The sequence below is a fragment of the Bos taurus genome, chromosome 5 (assembly GCF_002263795.3).
Source record: "Bos taurus isolate L1 Dominette 01449 registration number 42190680 breed Hereford chromosome 5, ARS-UCD2.0, whole genome shotgun sequence".
In the NCBI taxonomy this organism is placed as follows: Eukaryota; Metazoa; Chordata; class Mammalia; order Artiodactyla; family Bovidae; genus Bos; species Bos taurus.
The window spans coordinates 6200140-6226156 of NC_037332.1; the positions used below are offsets into that span (position 1 = coordinate 6200140).

The 26017-nt window shown below is 40.6% G+C and overlaps 1 protein-coding gene across 2 annotated transcripts in view; it reads left to right on the forward strand.

The window, feature by feature from the left end:
* The window catches only part of ZDHHC17 (zinc finger DHHC-type palmitoyltransferase 17), a 100478-nt gene that overhangs the window by 25403 nt on the left and 49058 nt on the right, over positions 1 to 26017 (forward strand). For both annotated transcript variants that reach the window (XM_010804732.4, NM_001206069.1), the window contains exons 2-3: positions 760 to 863; positions 4253 to 4375. In XM_010804732.4, the coding sequence (XP_010803034.1) occupies positions 760 to 863; positions 4253 to 4375 (227 nt within the window). The remainder of the gene's footprint in view (positions 1 to 759; positions 864 to 4252; positions 4376 to 26017) is intronic.

Sequence of the window (26017 nt, forward strand, 5' to 3'; positions counted from 1 at the left end):
TTATTTAAAAATTAGTTTCTTTAAGGGTGTTGACATTTGTAGGATTACTTAAGCGAATTTATAGGTGGTGCAGTGGTAAAGAATCTGCCTGTCAAAGCAGGAGGTGCAGGAGACAAAGGGTTCAATCCCTGGAACAGAAGGATCCCTGGAGTAGGAAATGGCAACCTACTCCAGTATTCTTGCCTGGAAAATCCCATGGAAAGAGGAACCTAATGGTCTACAGTCTATGGGGTCACAAAGAGTCAGACACGACTGAGTAACTAAGCACTCACAGAGTACTCCCATTTTTCTTTATTCACCTAATAGATGCTTAACAAGCTCTCAGTGTGAAGGAATATAAGAAAAGGTGATATCTGAGATTAATAAAATAATGTCCTGGGTTTCTTTTTTAGGACCTTAGTTTTTATTTGGCAGGTGATGAAAGTTTTGATGTAGAACTAGAGGTTGTTCTGGAATAATAGAAAAATTGGTCAGAGAGAATGAGAGTTGATTTGATGAAGTAGAGTTCTGTGGAGCTAAAGATAAATTTCAGTGACTAATTTGTCACTAATTTAAAGTCTTACAGCTGTTTATTTTGAGAGTTTGTGTAAGGGGTATATCTGTTTGAACATGCTTTTTCTCCAGAGGATGGACTTTAGCATAAGGTTAATATTTTAAATAATGAACATTCTTCAAACAGCACAGAAGCAATAGTAAAATACTGAAATATTTTCTGTACTTTTCTCATTTCTTCTGTGTAATTTTTTTTTTCTTTAACAGGAAATCAAACCTCAGAGCCATTATAACCATGGATATGGTGAACCCCTGGGACGGAAAACTCATATTGATGACTATAGCACATGGGACATAGTTAAGGCTACACAGTAAGTTTTTTGTTGGAGTTGTCTTTTTCTTTGACATCTGTTTTTACGTCATCAACTGGGTGAGGTCCAGTTGATAAGCCTTTCAAGTAGACTCTTCCAGGGAACCACCCTAAGTAATGACTCCTCTTTGGGAATGAGGCTTTGAAAGAACTCCTTTCCTGTTCTGCTCACTATGATACCAGTACCAGGAATATAACATTCTTTTCAAGGCTGCTGGGAGCAGAGGATGGGACTGTGGTATTTTTTAAAAGATTTTTGTTTATTTATTATTTCTAGCCTTGGCAGGTCTTTGTTGCTGGGTGAGGGCTTTCTCTAGTTGCGACAGTGGGGGGGTCCTCTCTGGCTGTGACAGTGGGGGGTCCTCTCTGGCTGTGGCAGGTGGGGGTTCCTCTCTGGTTGCGACAGTAGGGGGTCCTCTCTAGCTGTGGCAGGAGGGGGGTTCTCTCTGGTTGCGATAGTGGGGGGTCCTCTCTAGCTGTAACAGGTGGGGGGTCCTCTCTGGCTGTGACAGTAGGGGGTCCTCTCTAGCTGTGGCAGGTGGGGGTCCTCTCTGGCTGTGGCAGTGGGGGGTTCTCCCTAGCTGTGACAGGTGGGGGGTCCTCTCTGGCTGTGAAGTGGGGGGTTCTCTCTGGTTGCAATAGTGGGGGGTCCTCTCTAGCTGTAACAGGTGGGGGGGTCCTCTCTGGCTGTGACAGTGGGGGGTCCTCTCTGGCTGTGGCAGGTGGGGGTCCTCTCTGGTTGCGACAGTAGGGGGTCCTCTCTAGCTGTGGCAGGTGGGGGGTCCTCTCTGGCTGTGGCAGTGGGGGTTTCTCCCTAGCTGTGACAGGTGGGGGGTTCTCCCTAGCTGTGACAGGTGGGGGGGGTCCTCTCTGGCTGTGAAGTGGGGGGTCCTCTCTGGTTGCGACAGTAGGGGGTCCTCTCTAGCTGTGACAGGTGGGGGGTTCTCCCTAGCTGTGACAGGTGGGGGGTCCTCTCTGGCTGTGAAGTGGGGGGTCCTCTCTGGTTGCAATAGTGGGGGGTCCTCTCTGGCTGTGGCAGTGGGGGGTCCTCTCTGGCTGGGGTGCTCCGGCTTCTCATCACAGTGGCTCCTCCTGTTGTGGCGCGTGGGCTCTAGAGCCTGCATGAAGCCTTCAGTAGTCGTGGGCCATGGGCGTCGTTGCCCTGTAGCACGTGGAATCTTCCCAGACCAGGGACTGAACCCATGTCCCCTGCATTGGCAGGCTGTTTCTTACCATTGGACCACTGGGGAAATGTGGGAGTGTGGTATTTTAAAATACCACAAAATCCTCTGTTCTTCCTGAAAGTCTTCCTGTTTTTCTTGACCAAAGATACCTTCGGTAGCTGAAAGTCTTGTTAACTTTTTTCCCCTAGATTCTGAAAAATCTGATGATGTTTAGTTGCTGAGTCGTTTTGGTAGCCCACCAGGCTCCTCTGTCCACAGGATTTTTCAGGCAAAAATACTGAAGTGGGTTGCCATCTCCTTCTCCAGGGGATCTTCCCGACCCAGGGATTGAGCCTGCATCCTCTGCATTGCAGGGGCATTCTTTACCAGTGAGAGGAACTTTTCAGAAAAGCCCAAAAACGTGGATACTGCCGGTTGTTTCATCCTTTCACGGAGGCACCCTTTCTGAAGTTCTTAGTCCACTGGTACCCTGCTTTACGCTGCGCACACAGTCAGAACCAAAGCACACCCTGCCAGCTCTCTTCACCAAGCCAATTGTACTGCTCTACGTGAATTCTTCCTTTTCAAACCTTGCTTCTATTAATATATCCTTTCTCTCCTTTGTCATTAATCTCACTCTCTAATGCATGATTTCCATCAGCAAATATACTCCAGCATCTTTCATCTTAAGAAAAAAAAACACCTTTCTTTATTCCTCAAATACCCTCTAACTATGTCTGCGGTCTATGATTTCTACCTTTTAAAACATTTATTTAAAGTTTGAAATGTTTCAATTCCCCAGGTAAATATAGAGAAGAATATAACTGTCAGATGAAGCAGATGCTAACATTTTGCTGTAATTGGTGCAGGTTGCTCAGCATCCTTTTTCCCTTATCTCCCCAAGGAAACTTCTCTTGAAATTACTATGAATCATCCTCATGAACATTCCTCTGTGCGTGTGTGTGTGTGATTCCTCTGCGCGTGTGTGTCTTCAGTTGCTCAGTCATAGTTTACTTAACTGGGCACATGTAATAAACAGTTTTCCGAAAAAGAACAGAGAACTGAAGGTGCTGCTGTCATCTCTTGTGAATTGTGGAACTCCTGGTCTTTGCTTAGGTTGACTGACTTTGTGCATGCATGCGTGTGTGTGTGTGTGTGTGTGTGTGTGTGTGTGTGTGTGTGTGTACATATGCAGTACGGAGCCAGTGTAGGTATGCATTAAAGCAGTGAAGACTGCTAAACGTTCGTGAAGTGTACTTGCTTCCTCTGTGAACTGTGATGCGCATGTAGCCTCACCGTTTGCTGCGAATGGTCCATTACTGTGTCGCCTCCCCCAGCCTCACCCTGGGGTGTGCCTTGCCCATTTTGGAGGCCATTCTGATTAATATGGTCGAAGCTCATTTAAAGTTGTTTTTGTGTCGCATATTTCCAAGGATCCAGTATTTTGTTTTGGATAAAGTTAATGGTTTTTGAGCCTCCATGATGGATTCTTGGTGATTTGTTGTATTATTCTTTGCATTTTTGCTTATGCATAAAAATGTCCATGTTCTAGCATTTTGAGAAATATATATGCAGCCACACAGTGACCTACACAGAAAGAGAGGAAAAGGTTAAGCTCTGTGCACACATCTTTCTTCTTTATTAAATTAACTTCTTTTCTTGAGCTCTTCAGTAAACTTTCTCTTATGTCTCATTGACTTAAACTCACAAGACCCTTCCTCACCCACCCTACTTCCCACCTCCACACTTCCTTTTTTACTTGCCTTTAGGAATACCAAAGCTAAATTTCTAAATAAAGTATCTTAAAGTTGTAAGACATCCTTTTCTTTTTTTGATGTTGTTCTAAATCAATGATAAACTCTTTGTTATTGCTTGTTTATGACAATATTTTAACATAATTGTATGTGTTTTTAACAAGCTGCCTTGTGTTTTGTGGACTAGTGGTGATACTAGTGAAAACAAACAACTGATAGATATTTTTATTTATAGTGCCCTGCTCTCTCCTACTGGATGAGTTACTGCGTTAGAGAAGAGAAATTTAAAGTTATAAAATGGGTTAGTAAAAGCTGTTGGAATATTGATATTTCTAAAGTAACACTTTATATTGAGAAAGCCTTTTTAGTTTCCAGGTATCAAAATGGAGCATCAGTTTCTTCTAGAAATGTTATTTTCAGCTTTAAATCTCTTGTCAAATAGTAGTAACAATCATGTTTTCCTTCTTTTTAAGATATGGAATATATGAACGCTGCCGAGAATTGGTGGAAGCAGGTTATGATGTAAGGCAACCAGACAAAGAAAATGTTACACTCCTTCATTGGGCTGCCATCAATAACAGAATAGATTTAGTCAAGTAAGTATTCTTTATTTTTAAGTAATTAGTTGTTACTACAAAATTATTGAGAATAATTATAAAATATATAATTTCTAAAATTCATAGCTTTTAAAATGTAATTTCTGTATACTTTTTTTTTTCCCAAGAAAAAATTGTTTTTAATGTATGTTGAATGTTTATGTGATGGATATTTTGCTTAGTGCTTTTCCATGTATATTTTAAATCTTAATTCTTGAAATAACCTATGTGAAAAATAACAATTTTTACTACTGTCCTAATGATTTGGAAACTGATGCATAAAGAGGTTAAATATACTACCAAGTGACATTTGGCTGTTAAAGGTTGGCGTCTGAACTTTTAACTCAGGCAGTCTAACCTGTAGCTCACATTCTAAATATGAATTCTATGGAAAGAGGGAAAGGGAAAACAGGAGTTACAAAGATAGTAAGTAATAACCAAACTTCATATCAGCATAAATGAAGAATACCTTATATACTCAGTATACATTATTTTATTACTTTATTTTTCTGCTTATTCAGTAATAAAAGTTAGATAAGCAGGAGTCAGAATGATAACAAAGTCTTAGTAAATCTGGCTTAATAGTCTCTGGCAATTTGGGCCTAAGATCTTTAGATAGAGACATGAATCTGAAATGAACTACTTGCAGATGTGCCTTTGAAGTACAACATGCAGACTCTAGAGATAAATATGATGTTAATATCAAGTAAAAGAATTTTCCCTTAGAGTACTAAAAAAAGATTAAGCAAGTAATAATTAAAGCATTGAACTCGGTGAATCACTTTCTTCTGGAGAGCATGTTTCCATCTTATTTGTTCTTTTCCCCCTTCTTAAACCTCTAACTTTTCCTCTGCCTGCATGGGGTCTCTTGATGTCTAAATTCTGTTATTGATTGTCAGAAAATGTTTTTATTTCATCTTCATTTGTGAAGGATATTTTCAGATGGCATAGAAATTTAGATTGGCCATTTTTGTTTTATTTTTGTTGTTGACTTATTGAGAGTATCATTCCACTGTTTTCTGGCTTCTGTTACTACTGATAAATCAGTCTAAGTATTATACTTTTAAAGGCTTTGCTTTTTTTTTTCTTTCTTTTTTTCTGACTGCTTGTAAGTTTTTTTCTTTCTGGTTTTCTGCAATTTCATGATGACATTTCTAAGTGTGCATTTCTTTTATTTACTCTGAGATGGCAAGAAAGTCTTGATTCTGTGGATTGATGTCTTCATCAGTTCTGGGAAATCTCAGCCATTATTTCTTCAAATAGGGCTTCCCAGGTGGCACTAGTGGTAAAGAACCCACTTGCAAGTGCAAGAGGCACAAGAGACACGGGTTCAATCCCTGGGTCAGGAAGATCCTCTGGAGGAGGAAATGGCAACCCACTCCAGTATTCTTGCCTGGAGAATTCCATGGACAGAGAAGCCTGGTGGGCTGCAGTCCATATGGTTGCGAGGAGTTGGAACATGACTGATGTGACTTAGCATGTACGCATTTCTTCAGATACTGCTTCTGCCCCGTTCTCTTTTTGGCTCTTTCTGGAACGCCAATTAAATGTATGTCTGGCCTTTTCATCATATACAGTGTCTCTTACCCTGTCTTCTATGTGCACCATCCTTTTTTCTCTGCTTCGTTCTGAAAACTTCTGACTTACCTTCCAGTTCTTTTGTACCCTATGTGTTTTCTGCTGTTAGATCTATTCAGTGAGTTCCTAATTTTGATTTTTAGTTCTAGAATTTCAATTTTCTTTTAGCTTTATTATTTGATTCTTTTGTTGCTGAAATTTTCCATCTTGTCTTACATACTTAAATATATAGTTATTATATAATCTGTCTGAGAAGACAGCATTGGGAGCATGTGGGTCTGTATCTGTTGTATTATTCTTTTGTGTTCCTGTTTTATCTTTGAATGTATACTAGATATTATGTTTGAAAACTTAGTTGTTGAATAGTTTGAGGCCTAAGGTGAGAAGATACCATTTGTTTTTATTAAGCCCAACTTTAAGGCTTTAGCTTTTCTGGAGCACTCAGGTGGCTGACGACTATGCTAGAGCAAGGTTTAATTCTGGTTCTTAACTGCTCCTACAGTTAAGCTTTTGGGGTCCCAGCCCTTCTTTTGCTTTGTCTGCTGAGGTTGCCTCTGGGCCAACTCTCCTGCTTCAGCAAATTGTCTCTAGGGCAGTTTTAACCTTCTCCTGAATCTTAATCTCCTGATGAAGGTGAATGCTCTTAATCTTCTTAAGTTTTATTTTTAGGAAATATTTCTTGTATTTTGTTGAGCTTTTTAAAGTTTTCTTTAATTGAGTTGGTTCAAATTACCTAGCCTTCTGTAGGCTCTGTATTTCTTTTTAATTACTGTTATTTTGATCACAATCAGTTCAGTTCAGTCACTCAGTCGTGTCCGACTCTTTGCAACCCCATGAACTGCAGCACGCCAGGCCTCCCTGTCCATCACCAAGTCCCGGAGTCCACCCAAACCCATGTCCATTGAGTCAGTGATGCCATCCAACCATCTCATCCTCTGTCGCCCCCTTCTCCTCCTGCCCTCAATCTTTCCCAGCATCAGGGTCTTTTCACATGAGTCAGCTCTTTGCATGAGGTGGCCAAAGTATTAGAGTTTTAGCTTCAACATCAGTCCTTCCAATAAACACCCAAGAATGATCTCCTTTAGGATGGACTGGTTGGATCTCCTTGCAGTCCAAGGGACTCTCAAGAGTCTTCTCCAACACCACAATTCAGAAGCATCAATTCTTCAGCTCTCAGCTTTCTTTATAGTCTCACTCTCACATCCATACATGGCTACTGGAAAAACCATAGCCTTGACTAGACGGACCTTTGTTGGCAAAGTAATGTCTCTGCTTTTTAATACGTTGTCTAGGTTGGTCGTAACTTTCTTTCCAAGGAGTAAGCGTGTTTTAATTTCATGGCTGCATCACCATCTACAGGGATTTTGGAGCCCAGAAAAATAAAGTCAGCCACTGTTTCCACTGTTTCCCCATCTTATTTGCCAAGAAGTGATGGGACCGGATGCCATGATCTTAGTTAAGCAATTAAAAAAATTAAATAGTACTTAAAGTCTTACAATGAAAACAGCAGCCCCTCCCTACCTTTTAGTTCTATACCCCCGAGGTAACTATTTTCAATACTTTAGATGTTTCTTTCATTATTGTATTTTATATTTTTATGTTGTTACTTTTATGTAGAAAGTTATCTTCTTTACACAAATGATAGCAAATGCTTTTCAGCTTTCTTCATTTAATTTTTGTTTCTTGAAGATTTTTCATATCAGTACAACTAGAGCTACATCATTCTTTTTAAAAAGCTGCATAATATTCAATTGTATGGACTTTATTTAATGGTTTACCTATTGGTGAACATTTAGATTGATTTTAGTGTTTTTACTATTTCATACAGTGTTGTGATTAATACCCTCTTCACATAGCATTTTCTTATGTTTGTGTATATCTGTAGAATTCTTATGAGAAGGAAACTTGGGAGGATGAATTTTATTAAATATTGCCAAATTTTGTGCTGTTTCTTGGCTTATCAGTTATTTTATTTTGACTTTCTGTTTGGGGATAGCCAGATGTCCTAGAACACCTCACTGCTAATACTTCTTCCTCTATCTGCTGTTACAGTTTTAGTTAAATTACTGTGTAAAGTTTAAACTGTTGTGCATATGTACATTCCCACTGATAAGCCCAGAAGTGTTCAGTGATCCATTTTTGTTCTTGTAGAATTTTTATTTTTGTCTGAAGTAATAGTTGCTTTTTTCCCCTCATTTGTTTAACTTTCTGTATATCATAACTGATTGTTCCATACTGTTAAATAGAACTGTAAAAACCATCTGTGTGTACAAACAGTATCAGATAATTTATTGGTTCCTTTTTTGGTGGAGTGGAGAGGATGAAGTCATTTCTGAATTTCTCCATCTTTCTGTTCTAGCAAAGACTGTTTGCTCTTGAGAGCTGCATACAGCCATCGTCTCAAGACGCACCTTTGCATGCATTCTGCTCTTGAGAGCTGCATACAGCCATTGTCCCGAGATGCACCTTCGCATGCATTCTGCTCTTGAGAGCTGCATACAGCCATTGTCCCGAGATTCACCTTCGCATGCATTCTGCTCTGGAGAGCTGCATACAGCCATTGTCTTGAGACATCTTTGCATGCATTCTGCGAAATCCCTTTGCTCCATTGTTGGTCTCAGTTTCCTGCATCTCACATGCTTCTATCTGTTGGTTTACTCTCTGCTCTTAGTAGATAACTAAACTTTCTGATAACTTTCTGAGAGAAGGAGAGTGCTTGGGAGGAAAATGTTTTGAAGTTACTATCTCTCATGCCCTTAAACCTTATTGGTTGGTTGGCTGAGCATAGACTTCTAGATTGAACTTTTTTCCTCAGAATTTTAAAGCATTTCTTGATTATGTTTTTGCTTCAAGTGTTGCAGTTGAGATATGTTTGATCTTCTGTTGATCAAAAAGTCACATTTGTCTTGTGTAAAAATAGATAAGAAACTCTAAAATGAGAAATGCAGACATAAAGTCTTGATGTTGTCTGGGTTATGGATTGTTCACCACTTATGGACAAGTGAGGTTACAGAATAAAGTCAGTAATTGTAGAGTGGGTTAATAATTATAGTGTCTGTGTATATTATATCTTCAGAGGGGTAAACTTAATTTCTTACAATACATAGTCTAGCAAGTTACTTTCCTAAAATAAACATAATTGTGAGTAAATACCATTTTCAATAGCAAGTAGTATTTATAGCCTCAAGATTTTTACTTTTGAGTGTAGAGATACACCCTACTTTAAAGCTAAAGCATATTACTATTTCATGGATACTAGCAGAAGATACCGGAGAAGGCAGTGGCAACCCACTCCAGTACTCTTGCCTGGAAAATCCCTTGGATGGAGGAGCCTGGAAGGCTGCAGTCCACGGGGTCGCTGAGGGTCGGACACGACTGAGCAACTTCACTTTCACTTTTCACTTTCATGCATTGGAGAAGGAAATGGCAACCCACTCCAGTGTTCTTGCCTTGAGAATCCCAGGGATGGGGGAGCCTGGTGGGCTGCTGTCTATGGGGTCTCACAGAGTCAGACACGACTGAAGTGACTTAGGAGCAGCAGCAGCAGAAGATACATGATTCTGGTAGAGACAAAGGCCTTTGTTATTCAGAGTGCAGCAAATAGCATGACCATCTTATTTACATAGCTCCCTCTTGCTCCCTAGGTTCTATAGGAGCAGCTTGATATGGTCCAGGTGGATGTAGCACACACAGTGGATATTCATTGCCTTTTTTTTTAAAGCAGTATTTAAGATTTATTTTGCTTTATAACAACAAAGTATATTTATTTCTTCTTTACTCAGAAAATAGAAATATGAAACATTGACACTAATTCAAAATTGCATCTCTTTCAGATATTCCAGTTTAATCATTGATCATACATTGACTTTGTAGATCATATATAGATGTAATGTTTTCAGTTTGGAAAGTCTAGGCATGACTACAGGGTCTGTAACAAAACAAATGAAATGCAACTAAATATGACAAAAAAGACAAACATAAGCCAGCTATTAGAAAGCTTGAGTCAGGATATTAGAAAAATATTCTAATAACTTTATTTTTAAGATATAATTGTATTTATTTATTTAAAAGTATTTGTTTTTAATTGAAGGATAATTACAGTATTGTGTTGGTTTCTGCCATGTATCAACATGAATCAGCCATAGGTATACATATGTCCCCTCCCTCTTGAACCTCCATCCCACCTCACACCCCGTCCCACCTGTCTAGATTGTCAGAGTACCACGTTGAGTTCCCCAAGTCATACGGCAAATTCCCACTGGCTCTCTATTTCACATATGGTAGTGTTCATGTTTCTATGCTGCTCTCTTTGTCCCAATCTCTTCCTCCCCTCCTTGTCCCACCCTCTTCCTCCCCTCCTGGGTCCACAAGTCTGTTCTCTCTGTGTGTCCATTGCTGCCCTGCAGATAGGTTCATCAGTACAATATTTCTAGATCCGCTATGTATGCATTAATGTATGATGTTTGTTTTTCTCCTCTGACTGACTTCACTATGTATAATAGACTCTCAGTTCATCCACCTCATTAGCACTGACTCAAATGTGTTCCTTTTATGGCTGAGTAATATTCCATTGTATATGTGTACCACAGCTTCTTTATCCATTCATCTGTCAGTGGACATCTAGGTTGCTTCCATGTCCTAGTTATTGTAAATAGTGCTGCAATGAGCATTGGGGTACATGTGTCTTTTTCAGTTACGGTTTTCTCAGGGTATATGCCCAGTGATGGGATTGTTGGGTCATGTGGTAGTTTTGGAGAAGGAAATGGCAACCCACTGCAGTACTCTTGCCTGGAGAATCCCATGGAAGGAGGAACGTGGTAGGCTACAGTCCATGGGGTCACAAAGAGTCGGACACGACTGAGCGACTTCACTTTCACTTTTCACTTTTCATGGTAGTTTTATTCCTGGTTTTTTTTAAAGAAACATCGTACTGTCCTCCATAGTGGCTATATCAATGTACATTTTCATAGTCAGTGCAAGAAGGTTCCCTTTTCTCCACACTCCCTCCAGCATTTATTGTTTGCAGATTTTTTGATGATGGCCATTCTGATTGATAGGTGATACCTCATTATAGTTTTGATTTTCATTTCTCTAATAATGAGCAGTGTTGTACATCTTTTCATGTGTTTATTAGCCATTTGTATTTCTTCTTTGGAGAAATGTCTGTTTAGGTCTTTTCCCCACTTTTTGATTGGAATGTTTGCTTTTCTGGTATTGAATTGCATGAGCTGCTTGTATATTGTGGAAATTAATCCTTTGTCAGTTGTTTCAGTTGCTATTTTCTCCCATTCTGAGGGTTTTTTTTTTTTTTTCCCACCTTGTTTACACTTTACTTTGCTGTGCAAAAGCTTTTAAGTTTAATTAAACTATACTTGTTTATTTCTGTTTTTATATCCATTACTCTAGGTGGGTCATAGAGGAACTTGTTTTGATTTACGTCATCACGTGTTCTGCCTCTGTTTTCCTCTAAGAGTTCTATAGTTTCTGGCCTTACATTTAGATCTTTAATCCATTTTGAGTTTATCTTTGTGTGTGCTGTTAGGAACTGCTCTGATTTCATTCTTTTACAGGTAGCTGTCCAGTTTTCCGATCGCCACTCACTGAAGATAGTTTTCTCCATTGTATATTCTTGCCTCCTTTGTCAAAGATAAGGTGCCTGTAGTTGCATAGATTATCTCTGGGCTTTCTGTTTTGTTCCATTGGTCTATATTTCTATTTTTGTGCCAGTACCATACTATTTTGTTGACTGTAGCTTTGTAGTGTAGTCTGCAGTCAGAACAGTTGATTCCTCCAGCTCTGTTCTTCTTTTACAAGATGCTCTGGCTATTTGGGGTCTTTTGTGTTTCCATACGAACTGTGAAATTTTTGGTTCTAGTTCTGTGAAAAATGTCTTTAGTAATTTGATAGGGATCTCATTGAATTTGTAGATTGCTTTTGGTAGTATAATCATTTTCACAATATTGATTCTTTCAACCCAGGAACATGGAATATCTCTCCATCTGTTTATGTTGTCTTTGATTTCTTTAATCAGGTAGGTTTATGCATAGGGTTTTTTGTTGTTGTTGTTGTTGCAGTGGTAGATGGGATTGATTCCTTGATTTTTCTTTCTGATTTTTAGTTGTTAATGTATAGGAATGCTAGTGATTTCTGTGTATTGATTTTGTATCATGTGACTGTACTAGAGCAGATTAGCTCTATTAGTTTTCTGATAGTATCTTTAGGGTTTTCTGTGTATAGTATCATGTCATCTGCAAACAGTGAGAGTTCTACTTCTTTTCCAATGGATTCCTTTTATTTCTTTTCTTTTCTGATGGCCATGGCTAGGACTTCCAAAACTATGTTGAATAATAGTGGCAAGAGTGGGCACCCTTTTTGTTCCTTATCTTAGATGAAATGCTTTCAGTTTTTTACCATTGAAAATGTTTGTTGTGGGTTTATCATTTATGTATGGCCTTTATTATGTTGAGGCAGGTTCCCTCTATGGCCGTTTTTTTAAGAGAAAGTTTTTATCATAAATGGGCACTGAATTTTGTCAAAAGCTTTTTCTGCATCTATTGGGATTATCATATGGTTTTTGTCCTTCAGTTTATTGATATGGTGTATCACATTGATTGATTTGTGTATATTGAATCCTTGCATCCCTTGGATAAACCAAGCTTGGTCATGGTGTATGATCTTTTTAATGTGTTGATGGATTCTGTTTGCTAGAATTTCACCGAAGATTTTTACATTTGTGTTCATCAGTGATATTGGCCTGTAATTTTCTTTGTTTGTCATATCTTTATCTGTTTTGGTATCAGGGTGATGGTGGCCTTGTAGAATAAATTTGGAAGTGTTCCTGCCTCTGCAGTTTTTTGGAAGAGCTTGAGAAGTATAGGCATTAGGTTTTCTCTAAATGTTTGATAGAATTTGGCTTTGAAACCATCTGGCCCTAGGTTTTTCCAGAGATTTTTTACCATAGTTTTGATTATGATTTCCTTGTAATTAGCTTGTTCATAGTTTCAGTTCCTTCCTGGTTCAGTCTTGGAAGATTGACCTTTTCTAAGAATCTGTGCATTTCTTCTAGGTTGTCCATTTTATTGGCATATAGTTGCTCTTACGATCTTTTGTATTTCTGCATTGTCTGTTGTAACCTCTCCTTTTTCATTGCTAATTTTGTTGATTTGATTCTTCTCCCTTTTTTTCTTGATGAGTATGGCTAATGGTTTGTCAATTTTGTTTATCTTCTCAAAGAACCAGCTTTCAGTGTTTTTGGTTTTTACTATTGTTTCCTTCACTTCTTACTCATTTATTTCTGCTCTGATTTTTGTGGTTTCTTTCCTTCTGCTACCTTTACGGATTTTTGTTCTTCCTTTTCTAGTTGTTTTAGCTGTAAAATGAGGTTGTCTATTTGGTATTTTTGTTTCCTGAGGTGGGATTGTATTGCTGTGAACTTACCTCTTAGACCTGCTTTTGCTGCGTCCCATAGGTTTTGAGTTGTGTTTTCGTTGTCATTTGTTTCTAGGAATTTTTTGATTGCCCTTTTTATTTCTTCAGTAATCTGTTGGGTATTTAGAAACATATTGTTTAACCTCCATGCGTTTGTGTTTTTTAAAGTTTTTTTCCCTGTCATTGATATTTAGTCACATAGCGTTGTGGTCAGAGAAGATGCTTGGTACAATTCAGTTGTCTTAAATTTACTTAGGTTTGACTTGTGACCCAAGATGTGGTTTATCCTAGAGAATGTTCCACGTTCGCTTGAGAAGAAAGTGGTATTCTTCTGCATTTGGATGGAATGTCCTGAAGATATCAGTAAGGTCTCTCTGGTCTAGTGTGTCATTTAAGAGTTGTGTTTCCTTATTAATTTGCTGTTTTGATGATCTGTCCATTGGTATAAGTGGGTGTTACAGTCTCCAACTATCACTGTATTACTGTCAGTTTCCCCTTTTGTGTCTGTTAGTGTTTGCCTTGCATATTGAGGTGCTCCAGTGCTGTGTGTGTAAATATTTACAATTGTTATGTCTTCTTCTTGGATCCATCCCTTGATCATAATGTAGTGTCCTTCATTGTCTCTTGCTATATTCTTTATTTGTCTATTTTGTCAGATATGAGGATTGCTGCTCTGGCTTTCTTTTGATTTCCATTTGCATGGAATATCTTTTTCTATCCTCTTACTTTCAGCCTGTATTATCTCTGGCTCTGAAGTGGGTCTCTTCAAAGCAGCATATATATGGATCTTGTTTTTGTATCCATTCAGCCAGTCTGTGTCTTTTGGTTCAAGCATTTAATCCATTTACATTCAAAGTAATTATTGATATATATGTCCCTTTTGACCTTTTCTTGTTTTTGATTTGTTTTTGTAGGTCTTTTCCTTCTCTTGTGTTTCCTGCCTACAGAAGTTCCTTTAACATTTGCTGTAAAGCTGGTTTGGTGGTGCTAGATCCTCAGCTCTTGCTTTTGTGTAAAGCCTTTGACTTCTCCATCAGTTTTGAATGAGATCCTTGCCTACAGTAATCAGTTGTAGATTTTTCCATTTCAGTACTTGAAATATATCCTGCCATTCCCTTGACCTGCGGGGTTTCTGCAAAGATCAGCTGTTAATCCTATAAATATGATTAACAGCTTTCCTTTGTGTATTACTTTGTGTATTTCCTTTGTGTGTTACTTTTCCCTTGCCGCTTTTAGATTTCTTTCTTTGTACTTAATCTTTGTTAGATTGATTAGTATGTGTCTTGGCATGTTTCTCTTTGGGTTTATCCTGTTTTGGGAGGACTCTGCTTCTTGGATTTGATCGGCTGTTTTCTTTTCCATGTTAGGGAGGATTTTAACTGTAATCTCTTCAATTTTCTCAGATCCTTTCTTTTTCCCTTTTTCTTCTGGGACACCTATAATTTGAATGTTGGTGTGTTTAATATTATCACACAGGTTTCTGAGACTATCCTCAATTCTTTTCATTCTTTTTTCTTTATTCTGCTTTTCAGTAGTTATTTCCAATATTCTGCCTTCCAGCTCATTTATCTGTTCTTCTGCCTGGTGCTCTGCTGTTGATTCCTTTTAGAATGTTTTTAATTGCATTAATTCTTTTGTTTCTTTCTGTTTATTCTTTATTTCCTCTAGGTCTTTGTTAAATGTGTTAATTGATTCTTGGATTTTCTCCATTCTGTTTTCGAAGTTTTGGACCATCTTGACTATCATTACTCTGAATTCTTTTTCAGGTAGTTTGCCTATTTCCTCTTCGTTGTTTGGTATTGTAAGTTTTTAACTTGTTGCTTCACTTGTGCAATATTTCTCTGTCTTTTAATTTTTTTCTAACTTACTGTGTTTGAGGTCTCCTTTTCTCAGGCTTTAGGGTCGTATTCCTTGTTCTTTTTGGTTTCTGCCCACGGCGGGTTAGGTTGGTCCAGTTGTTTGTGTAGGCTACAGGTTGGGAAGACTTGTCTCTGCGTTCTGGTTGGAGGAGGTGAGCTTTTTTCCCTCTGATGAGCAGGGCTGTGTGAGGAGGTATGTTTTAGGGTGTCTGTGGGAGGCCTGTCTGCTGATGATTGAGTTTGTGTTTTTGTCTTGTTTGTTGTTTGGGTGAGGTGTCTTGTGCAGGGTGCTGCCGGACCTTGGATACGGGTAGAGACTTTTGTGGGAGTTCTCACAAATTAACACTCTTGGGGCTAGGAGTTCTCTGGCAGTCTAGGGTCTTGGACTCAGAGGTCCCATTCCAGAGGCTCAGGCCTGATCTCTGGTTGGGGAACCCAGATTCCACAAGTTGTTTGTTATGGCATGAAAGGGGATTAAAACAAAAGACAAAACAAGAAACAAAGGAAAACCCCCAGACAAATGGGAAATACAAAATCAGACAAATAAAAGCAAAGACAAAGGAACATACACATACACACACATAAAATTAAAACAGCCCAAGGAAAAGGAAGTAGAAGAGAGTAACCCGGTGACAAAAGGAAATAAAAAATGACATCGACCAGTTACAAACAAAACTAAAACACAAGCCAAAAAACAAGACCAAAGCAGAATGCCAACTGGGGAATAAAGCAGTGAAAACAAAGCAGACTAACAAACATGGTGAAATAGAGGAAGGAGGACAAGAAAAAACCCACAGAACCAGGAAAGGCCAATGAGTAGGTTCAGCTCAGTTCAGTTGCTCAGTTGTGTCTGACTCTTTGCAACCCCATGAACTGCAGTACACCAGGCTTCCTGGTCCATCACCAACTCCCAGAGTTTACCCAAGCTCATGTCCATTGAGTCAGTGATGTCATCCAGCCATCTCATCCTCTGTCATCCCTTTCTCCTCCTGCCCCCAATCCATCCCAGCATCAGAGTCTTTTCAGATGAGTTCATTCTTCCCATCAGGTGGGCAAAGTATTGGAATTTCAGCTTCAGCATTAGTCCTTCCAGTGAATATTCAGGACTGATTTCCTTTAGGATGGATTGGTTGGATCTCCTTGCAGTCCAGGGGACCCTCAAGAGTCTTCTCCAGCATCACAGTTCAAAACCATCAATTCTTCAGCACTCAGCCATCTTTATAGTCCAACTCTCACATCCATACATGACCACTGGAAAAACCATAGCTTTGACTAGATGGACCTTTGTTGGCAAAATAATGTCTCTTCTTTTTAATATGCTGTCTAGGTTGGTCATAACTTTTCTTCCAGGGAGCAGACATCTTTTAATTTCATGGCTGCAATCACCATTTGCAGTGATTTTGGAGCCCAAAAAAATAAAGTCTGACACTGTTTCCACTGTTTGCCCATCTTATTTCCCATGAAGTGATGGGACCATATACCACGATCTTAGTTTTCTCAGTGTTGAGTGTTAAGCCAACTTTTTCACTCTCCTCTTTCACTTTCATCAAGAACCTCTTTAGTTCTTCACTTTCTGCCATATGGGTGGTGTCATCTGCATATCTGAGGTTCTTGATATTTCTCCTGGCAATCTTGATTCCAGCTTGTGCTTCATCCAGCCCAATGTTTCTCATGATGTACTCTGCTGCTGCTGCTGCTAAGTTGCTTCAGTTGTGTCCGACTCTGTGCAACCCCATGGACTGCAGCCTACCAGGCTTCTCTGTCCATGGGATTCTCCAGGCAAGAACAGTGGAGTGGGTTGCCATTTCCTTCTCCATTGCATGAAAGTGGAAAGTGAAAGTGAAGTTGCTCAGTCGTGTCTGACTCTTTGCAACCCCATGGACTGCAGCCTTCCAGGCTCCTCCATCCATGGGATTTTCCAGGCAAGAGTACTGGAGTGGGGTGCCATTGCCTTCTCCCGATGTACTCTGCATATAAATTAAATAAGCAGGGTGCCTATATACAGCCTTGATGTACTCCTTTCCCAATTTGGGACCAGTCTGTTGTTCCGTGTCCATTTCTAACTCTTGCTTCCTGACCTGCATAGAGATTTCTCAGGAGGCAGGTCAAGTGGTCTGGTATTCCCATCTCTTGAAGAATTTTCCACACTTTGTGCTGATCCACATAGTCAGAGGTTTTGGCATAATGATGTTTTTCTGGAACTCTCTGTCCAGCGGATATTGGCAATTTGCTCCCTGGTTCCTCTGCCTTTTCTAAATCCAGCTTGATCTGAAAGTTCACAGTTTACATACTGTTGAAGCCTGACTGGAGAATTTTGAGCATTACTTTGCTAGTGTGTGAGATGAGTGCAACTGTGCGGTAGTTTGAGCATTCTTTGGCATTGCCTTTCTTTGGGATTGGAATGAAAACTGACCTTTTCCAGTCCTGTGGCCACTGCTGAGTTTTCCAAATTTGCTGGCATCTTTGTGCAGCACTTTCACAGCATCATCTTTTAGAATTTGAAATAGCTCAACTGGAATTCCATCATCTCCACTAGCTTTGTTCACAGTGATGTTTCCTAAGGCCCATTTGACTTTGCATTCCAGGATGTCTGGCTCTAGGTGAGTGATCACACCATTGTGGTTATCTGGGTTGTGAAGATCTTTTTTGTATAGTTCTTCAGTGTATTCTTGCCACCTCTACTTCTGCTTCTGTTAGGTCCATACCATATCTGTTCTTTATTGAGCCCATCTTTGTATGAAATGTTCCCTTGGTATCTCTAATTTTCCAGAAGAGATCTCTAGTCTTTCCCGTTCTATTCTTTTCCTCTATTTCTTTGCATTGATCACTGAGGAAGGCTATCTCTCCTTGCTGTTCTTTGGAACTCTGCATTCAAATGGGTATATCTTTCCTTTTCTCCTTTGCCTTTTGCTTCTCTTCCTTTCACAGCTTTTGTAAAACCTCCTTGGGCAACCATTTTGCCTTTTTGCATTTCTTTTTCTTGGGGATGGTCTTGATCACTGCCTCCTGTATAGTGTCACAAACCTCTGTCCATAGTTCATCTGATAGGCAGTCTGTCTATCAGATCTAATCCCTTGAATCTATTTGTCCCTTCCAGTGTATCATCGTAAGGGATTTGATTTAGGTCATACCTGAATGGTCTAGTGGTTTTCCCTACTGTCTTCAATTACGTCTGAATTTGGCAATAAGTTCATGATCCGAGGCATAGTATAGGTAGAAGCATATAAAGGAAATAAAAGTAGGATTAAAATAAAAAAGTTCTCAAAAGCTTAAAGAGATTTAATAATAAATCAACAGTCATAGCAACAGAGAAGAAAAATCCAGAACCAACTTCAGAATGCATCAAAATATAAGAATGATAGTGTTTTCTCTCACATCTCAGCTGTCAGCGTTCTTGCCTTGCTGTAAGTCCCACAGTCCACCTCCACCTCCTTAGGTTGGTTTTCAAAACTAGGCTGGTCGCTGTGCCTGCTGTGGGGACAGCTCAGACTCTCATTTGGCCCTACTCCTGCGTGTTTGGCCTCCAGTGTCCGCAGCTGCCAGAGCTAGGTTGTTTTATTTTGTGGGAACTCTCATTATCGTTTTATATGTTCCATAGATGCAGAGTCTGCCTTGTTGATTGTGTGGATTTAATCTGTAGTTTGTACAGCTGGTGGAAATGTTTCTGTTACTCTTCCTTAGCTACACTGCCTCTGGAGTTCAATTGTGCCTTTAGCTCACTTCTGCGTGTGGTCATCCACAGGCGTTTGCTCCTGAGACTGCCCTTTGGGACTTGGGTCTGCCTCAGAGAGGACTGGTGTGGAGGTGGTGCAGCTGCTTGGATTGCAGCGCCAGGCATGCAGGGGAGCTGGCGGCCATGGGCACAGGAGATATGGCACTGTTAGGGATTTTTCTAGCCTCTGGCAGCTCTGCCCCTGTGAGGATTGAGTGTGGAGCTGGTGCAGCTGCTTGGATTGTGGGAACCCTGGCAGTGCCAAGTAGGCAGGGACACTGGTGTCCTCAGGCACAGGAGCGGTGGCACTTTCTGGTGGTGGTGGTGGTGGTAGTGACTCAGTCATGTCTGACTCTTCGTGACCCCCGTGGACTGCAGCCCGCCAGGCTCCTCTGTCCATGGAATTCTCCAGGCAAGAATACTGGAGTGGGTTGCCATGCCCTTCTCTAGGGGATCATCCCAGCCCAGAGACTGAACCCAGGTCTCCTGCACTGCGGGAAGATTCTTTACCATCTGAGTCACCAGGAAGGCCCTAATAATCTTTTTTTGTAGCTTCTGGCAGCTGTTGTTCAAAGAGTTTCACTGGCTCGTCCTTCTCTGTTGCTTGGCACAGCTGGCGCTCAAAAGACCCCCCTAGCTGGGATCCTTCTCTGTTGCTTGGCACAGCTGGTGCTCAAAAGACCCCACCCCCTGGCTGGGATCCTTTTGTTTGCTCCACAGATCAGGCACTCAGAGGTCTACCCGCTCTGGGGGTCTTTCACTATTGGCCAGCTGCCAGCACAGGCGTGTAGGAAAAGAGAGGCTACAATTTTGGCCCCACACCCTGCGCATGACTTAGCAGTATTGCCTTGCCTCCACGGCTGTGATCTCCATCATGCCCCTTCCAGCTGTCTCAGTGCAGTCCACAGCAGACCTCACCCTAGGATTGCTCTCCAGTCCGAACACTTCAGTCTCAGCTGCCACCCATTCCAGGAGACTTGCATCCGTGTCTGGGGTATGCAGGGCTGTGGCAAGGATTGTCTGTGTGGTCCTTACTCCATTCAGTGTCACAGACCAGCTGCTGCACTCTCCCATCAGCCTCAAATGCCTCCCTTCTGTCTGAAACAGTTGGTCTGATGTGGGGAGTCTGCCCCCTGCTTCAGTTCCCCACCCCTTGGATGGAGGTCCAGTCCTGCGCACTCTCCCTTTTTTCCCTTCCTTCCTCCATCTTACTGAATGTGTGTGAAAGGAGTCTATTCCCTCCAGTGGGCAGGGACTCCTGTCTCCTCTCAGCTGGTATTCTGTGAGACCCTGGCATCTGAAGATGTTTTCCTGGTGCACCTGTGGAGAGAGATGCACTCCTGCGTCCGCCTGCTCCTCCACCATCTTCTCTCTCATCCCCCCTTTTTCCCCCTAGTGTTTTTATTTTTAATTTAGAGACTAACACAGAAAGCATGGCTTTGTCAGCAACAGTGTGACTACCAAGAATTTAGATGCTCCCTTTTGGAAACAACTTCAAATACAAATATCATTTTGTTCAAATGTTTGCAGCACATAAGGGACTTGTATCTGGAACACACACAGAATTTTCACAACTCGTGAATAAGAGACAACCCCATTTAAAAATGGGCCAATGATTTTGAAGGTATTTCTCAAAAGAAAATTTATAAAAGGTCAGTAAACTCAGGAAAAGTTATGCAGCATCATTAGTTACCAAAGAAATGTAAAACTAAAACCATGGTGAGTACCACTTCACACCCACTAAGAGGAGTATAATGAAGAAGATGGACAATAAGCCTCAGCAGGAATGTAAAAAAAACTGGAATCTCAAACATGGCTGATGAGAATGTAAAGGGGGCAGTCAGTTAGGAAAAAAAGAACTTTAGAGCAATTATTTTACTTTATATGTATGCAGGAAAACTGAAAAGCTATGTCCACATAAAGTTTTTAAGCAAATGTTCATAACAGTGTTCTCCATAATAGGCAAAAAGTAGAAGCACCGCAAATGTTAATCAGTGAATGGCGGATAAACAGAATGTGTGGTCTGTCCACATGATGGAATATTATTCATCTGTGAGTAAAGCACTGACACATGCTACAATGTGGATAAACCTTGAGAACATGCTCAGTGAAATAAGCCAAACACAAAAGCTCATTAGTGTACGATTCTGTTAATAAAAATCCAGAATAAGCAAATAAAAGAACTGAAAGTGGACTGGTGACTGCCAGGGGCTGGGGATGGGGAGGAGGGTAGAGAGAGATGCTCACGGGTTTCTTTCAAGATGATGGGAATTTTCTGGAACTGAATAGAGCTGATGGTTAAGTACTAAACATCAGTGAACGGATTGTAGAAATAAAAGATGAACTGCTCCTCCCATTAGTCACTGGCTTCTTCATTCATCAGGATTGCAAAGAACGTCAGGATCCACACCGAGCAAGTCAGGAGTCAGTGGGCTGTGCTATGGGGTCACGCCTCAGGCCCGCTGTGGGAGCAGGTCCTAGCAGTTAGGGCAGCTGGGGACACAGCAGGTGAAGCGACTTAGGTGCCATCTCCATGTGATTCAGTGTGAGAACAATAGGTTCCTCCTCAAACTCTCAGGGCAGCAAACTGGCACCAAATTGTACAATCTCTCTTATTTTAACTCTGGGAGATAGTAAAGGACAGGAAAGCCTGGTGCCCTGAAGTCTGTGGCATGGCCAAGACTCAGATACAACTTAGTGACTGAACAAAGAACAACAGTCTCTTAACTTGAGAATCAATCTAAAGCAGTTACAAAAGTGACCTTCTAGAAGTGAGCCAAACTTTGCATGAACTGGCTGAAACAAGCCAGGTGACTCTGGTTTGGATGAAAGGTGATATGCGGTAACAGATTCTGTAGAACCTTCCTCTTCTCTGTCTGTAAAGCTCACCTGAGATGGCTGTGACAGTGATGTGGAAGAACAGGGAGAGACCGCTCCTCACCAGGCTCCTGAGCATATCAGTAATCAGCTGTACGGGAAATATAAGGAAATAAAAGTTGGTATTCTTCTAAATTGTTCGAATAAGTACTTGGGTATGAAGCTGTACAGCATGTACTGGGAGAGTAGCCTGTTGTCTGGGTACTTCTGCAGGATGTCGGCCTCCGCGCTTGGCGGGGGACTGCCGGTGGCCCACGTGAACAGTCCAGCTGTCTACCCAGTGTCCCCCCCCCCCCGCCCCCCACTGCAGCATCTACGCACGAGTGTCCGCACCAGGCTGCAGTCCGTGGCTCCTTGGCTGCGCCCACTTGATCAGTGCCCCCAAGCCTGGCTAGGCGTGCCCCAGTGTGGCCGCGGGCCCCACCTGGTTACGGTCTAGGAGTGCCGGGCGGTGCCTGTGGGGCTGACCGCTCGGCAGCCAGGGCATGCGCACCAGCGTTGGGCTGCTGGCTGGTAATGTGCTGGCCCGTGGATCCCACCACTGCTCTGCTTGCCGCGCGGTCTCCAGTCTGCTCCGCTCCCTCCTCTTGTCATTGCTTTCATAGTATGGAGGAAGCAAGGTTGCTCTTTGTTCCAGAGGGAGACATTACCTCATCCTCAAGGTTGCTTGATGCACGCACAGCTCTGAGAAATGTCTTATGTGAAGAGTGGTTAGGACCTTGCAGTCTTCTCATATACCCAGCAAGACATAGGGGAGCACCAGAGACCTATGGAGAAGTGTCTTATGTTCCGTCAGGATGTGTTAAAGAAACGTACCGCAAGCAAAGTAATTGGGTCACTTTCATGATGATAAGATTAAAGTAAGTATAATTTGGAATGGAGGAGACCTTCACCTAACCTGGATTTCTCATATTTCTAATGTTTTCACGTGGAAGTCTTTGAACTGTTCCTTAAACTTTATCCTGATAGAATGAACTAGAAAGGTATAGTGCAGGTTTTTGGCTTTAGCAGTCTCCTGTTACCTCAAGATTCTTCATTAACAAGAGATGGTAATGCTTGCAGTCTCTGATTTCAGTTTGATTTCAAGTCAAGGTGTTACTAGTGAGTATGGGGCTTTGTTAAAAAAACATGCAGCTTATATTATAAATTCTGTGTGTGTGGCTTACTCTTCTCTGGCAACATGTAAGTTGTTATTCTTTATCCTCCACTTTGTGAAAGTTTACATCATTGTACATTGATATGGTCCTTTTATAGCTGTTGTACTTTGGGGAGATTTTTTAGTTTATCTTCTAATCCTTCTTTTGAATTTCTAATTTTATCTATTGTGTTTTCAATTTGGAGCATTCTTTGTTGATCTCTACCTCTCACCCCACTTTAAAAAAATGTTTTGTTCTTAAGTCATGAGTATTATATATTTTTTTTGGAGGATATTAATTATTTGTTGCTCAGTTGCTCAGTCATGTCCAGCTCTTTGCGACCCCATGGACTGCAGCACAGCATGCTTCCCTATTCTTCACCATCTCCTGGAGCTTGCTCAGATTCATGTCCATCGAGTCAGTGATGCCATCCAATCATTTTGTCCTCTGTGATCCCCTTCTCCTCCTGCCTTCAGTCTTTCCCAGCATCAGTCTCTTTTTTAAGGTTTTCTTCTCTGTATATTATTTATTTGGAGCTTCTGTTATTTTGGTCTCCTTCCATATTTGAAGTTTTCTTCAATTATCTGATCATGTTTGACCATTCATACTTAGGAGAGACATAACAAAAGTGATTAGAAGTTGTGGAACTTACAGAGTTCACAACAGGAACCTCCCAAATGTCCCTTCAGCACGGAAACTTTCATTGCTACATTTTCAGTGTCTCCTGTGTTTCTGTGATGTAATTCCTTGAGTCCCTAAACTTCTCTGGTGAAGATGCACTGAATACACCTTTTGGCAAATACTGAATGGTTGAATGTTAAAATCAGCAGGAGCATGAGAAGTTTAAGGACACTAGAATCAGTCTAATTTTAATAAGAGTTTCAGTTATCACTGTAATATTATTGAAAATTTGAAGTCACATTTTAAGAATACATCGCACAAAGAAAACTAGTATAGTCTTGTTGGCTGCTTGATTGCTTCCATGTCACTAAAATGCCTATGTGTGTGTCTGTGTTAGTTGCTCAGTCGTGTCCCACTCTTTGCAGCTCCGTGGACTGTAGCCTGCCAGGCTCCTCTGTCCATGGAATTCTCTAGACAAGAATACTGGAGTGGGTTGCCATTTCCTCCTCCAGGGGATTTTCCTGACCTAGGGATCAGATCTGGGTCTTTTGCATTGCAGACAGATTCTTTACTGTCTGAGCCACCAGGAAAGCCCAGAATGTCTGCTGCTGCTGCTAAGTTGCTTCAGTCGTGTCTGACTCTGTGCGACCCCATGGACTGCAGCCCACCAGGCTCCTCTGTCCATGGGATTCTCCAGGCTAGAGCACTGAAGTGAAGTGCCATTGCCTTCTCTGCAAAATGCTTGTGGTGATGCTAAATAAATACTTTCAGTGAGAATATAAGTTGGAAAACAATAATTTTTCAGCAACTTATATTGACTTTGAACCACTGTTTCTGTTTACAGTCCAGCTTCTTACCTCTTCCTTTTGTTGTAACTCTTACCTTTAATCCGTTAACCTTTCTAGGGTTTAAAACATATTCTGGCTTGCTTCTCATTGGTGTTTCTGAAGACATTTGGGTTTTAGCTCTTTGCTTTTCCTCTTTCAGATATCTGTTGCTGTCTCTTATTCACTGATACTCTCTTCTCATACGTAGGGATCATTAGTACCTGCAAGTACATAATAACCTTCTTATAGTATTGCAAGGAGGCTTAGGTTTAACAGTAAGAATTATAAGATTTCAGAATTTTGGAGCTTTGAACAAAGATCTTCAAGCTACAAAGAATAACATATTATAAAAATATGATGTTTTTCTTCCAGAAGTTTACACAATGAAAAAGATGATAGAAGTTATTAGCATGCAGAAAAAAAGTTCCCCTATCGTTGTGAAAAAAAAGTTGTACTCTAGAACTTTGGAAATGACTCTTTGCCATAGTCCTAGCATGAATTTGAAGTGTGAGTAAAAATACCTCTCAGGGATACGGCTATATTAGCTATAGAGAAGGCAATAAAATTACTTTTAAAAAACCACTCTAGTTGGAATTTTTAAGAAAATATTTCCTGTCAAAGCAGTTCTTTGGCAGTGCTGTACTTCTTTTTGGGCTCAAAAAAAAAAACAAACCATTTTTAATTATTACATTGAAGTCTGCTGAATATCTCAAGAAAGTTTAGTAGTATTCGAATATTTGTGTTCAGACTGTCTGATATTTTGGACTGAAAATATGTTAGTCTGGAAATACTTTTAAGTTACTTCAAGCTATTCTATAGGATAGAGTGGAATTGGGCACATCATTGCATAATGCCTTAAAAGCACCAACTTAAGTATACAAAGAAGAATATTTCTGAATCAAGCTCATAAGTATGAATGTATTAAATGTGTAGAACTATGAGCATTAAGAGTGAATGCATTAGTGGCCTAGAGCAGTAATTGCTTAGAACAGCTTAAAGAACCTCAGTAATATACATACGTCAAATACTTGCCATCAAATGCCTTGAAATCATTTGTATTCAAGATTCATTGCATTAATCAGTTTGAAAGCAAGCATTATATAAACAGCTAGGTCCTGTTCTTTTCAGAGAATATCAAGATGTTATGACATTTAATTTAGTAAGCAATGAGGTTGCTCTTTTTAAAGCAACATAACTTTAAAAGCATCACACACAAAAAAAAGCATCATGAAAAACCTGTGTTACACTTTACAGTTTAGAAAGCTCCTTCACGTACACTGTTTGATTTAACCCACAGCAGTCTTGTCAGGAAGGTAAAACGGAGCTTTTGCTCGTGGTAGGTTAAGTGTCCGGCCTGCTCTACAGCTGTTCTGATTCCCAGAATTCTACCTGATCCTACCAGGATCCAAATCTTGTGGCTGTCGGACTGCTTTCTTTTTTATATGATGGTAGTTTGGCTTTGCTATTCTTTTTTATAATTAAAAACACTGTTTTCCTTTTACTTCTGGAACAAACAAGACAGATATGTTTCATATAAAATTCTTCTAATATATTTTAAAAACTCACAGAAGACTGTTTATTGTCAGAGGCATAAACTAGCATGA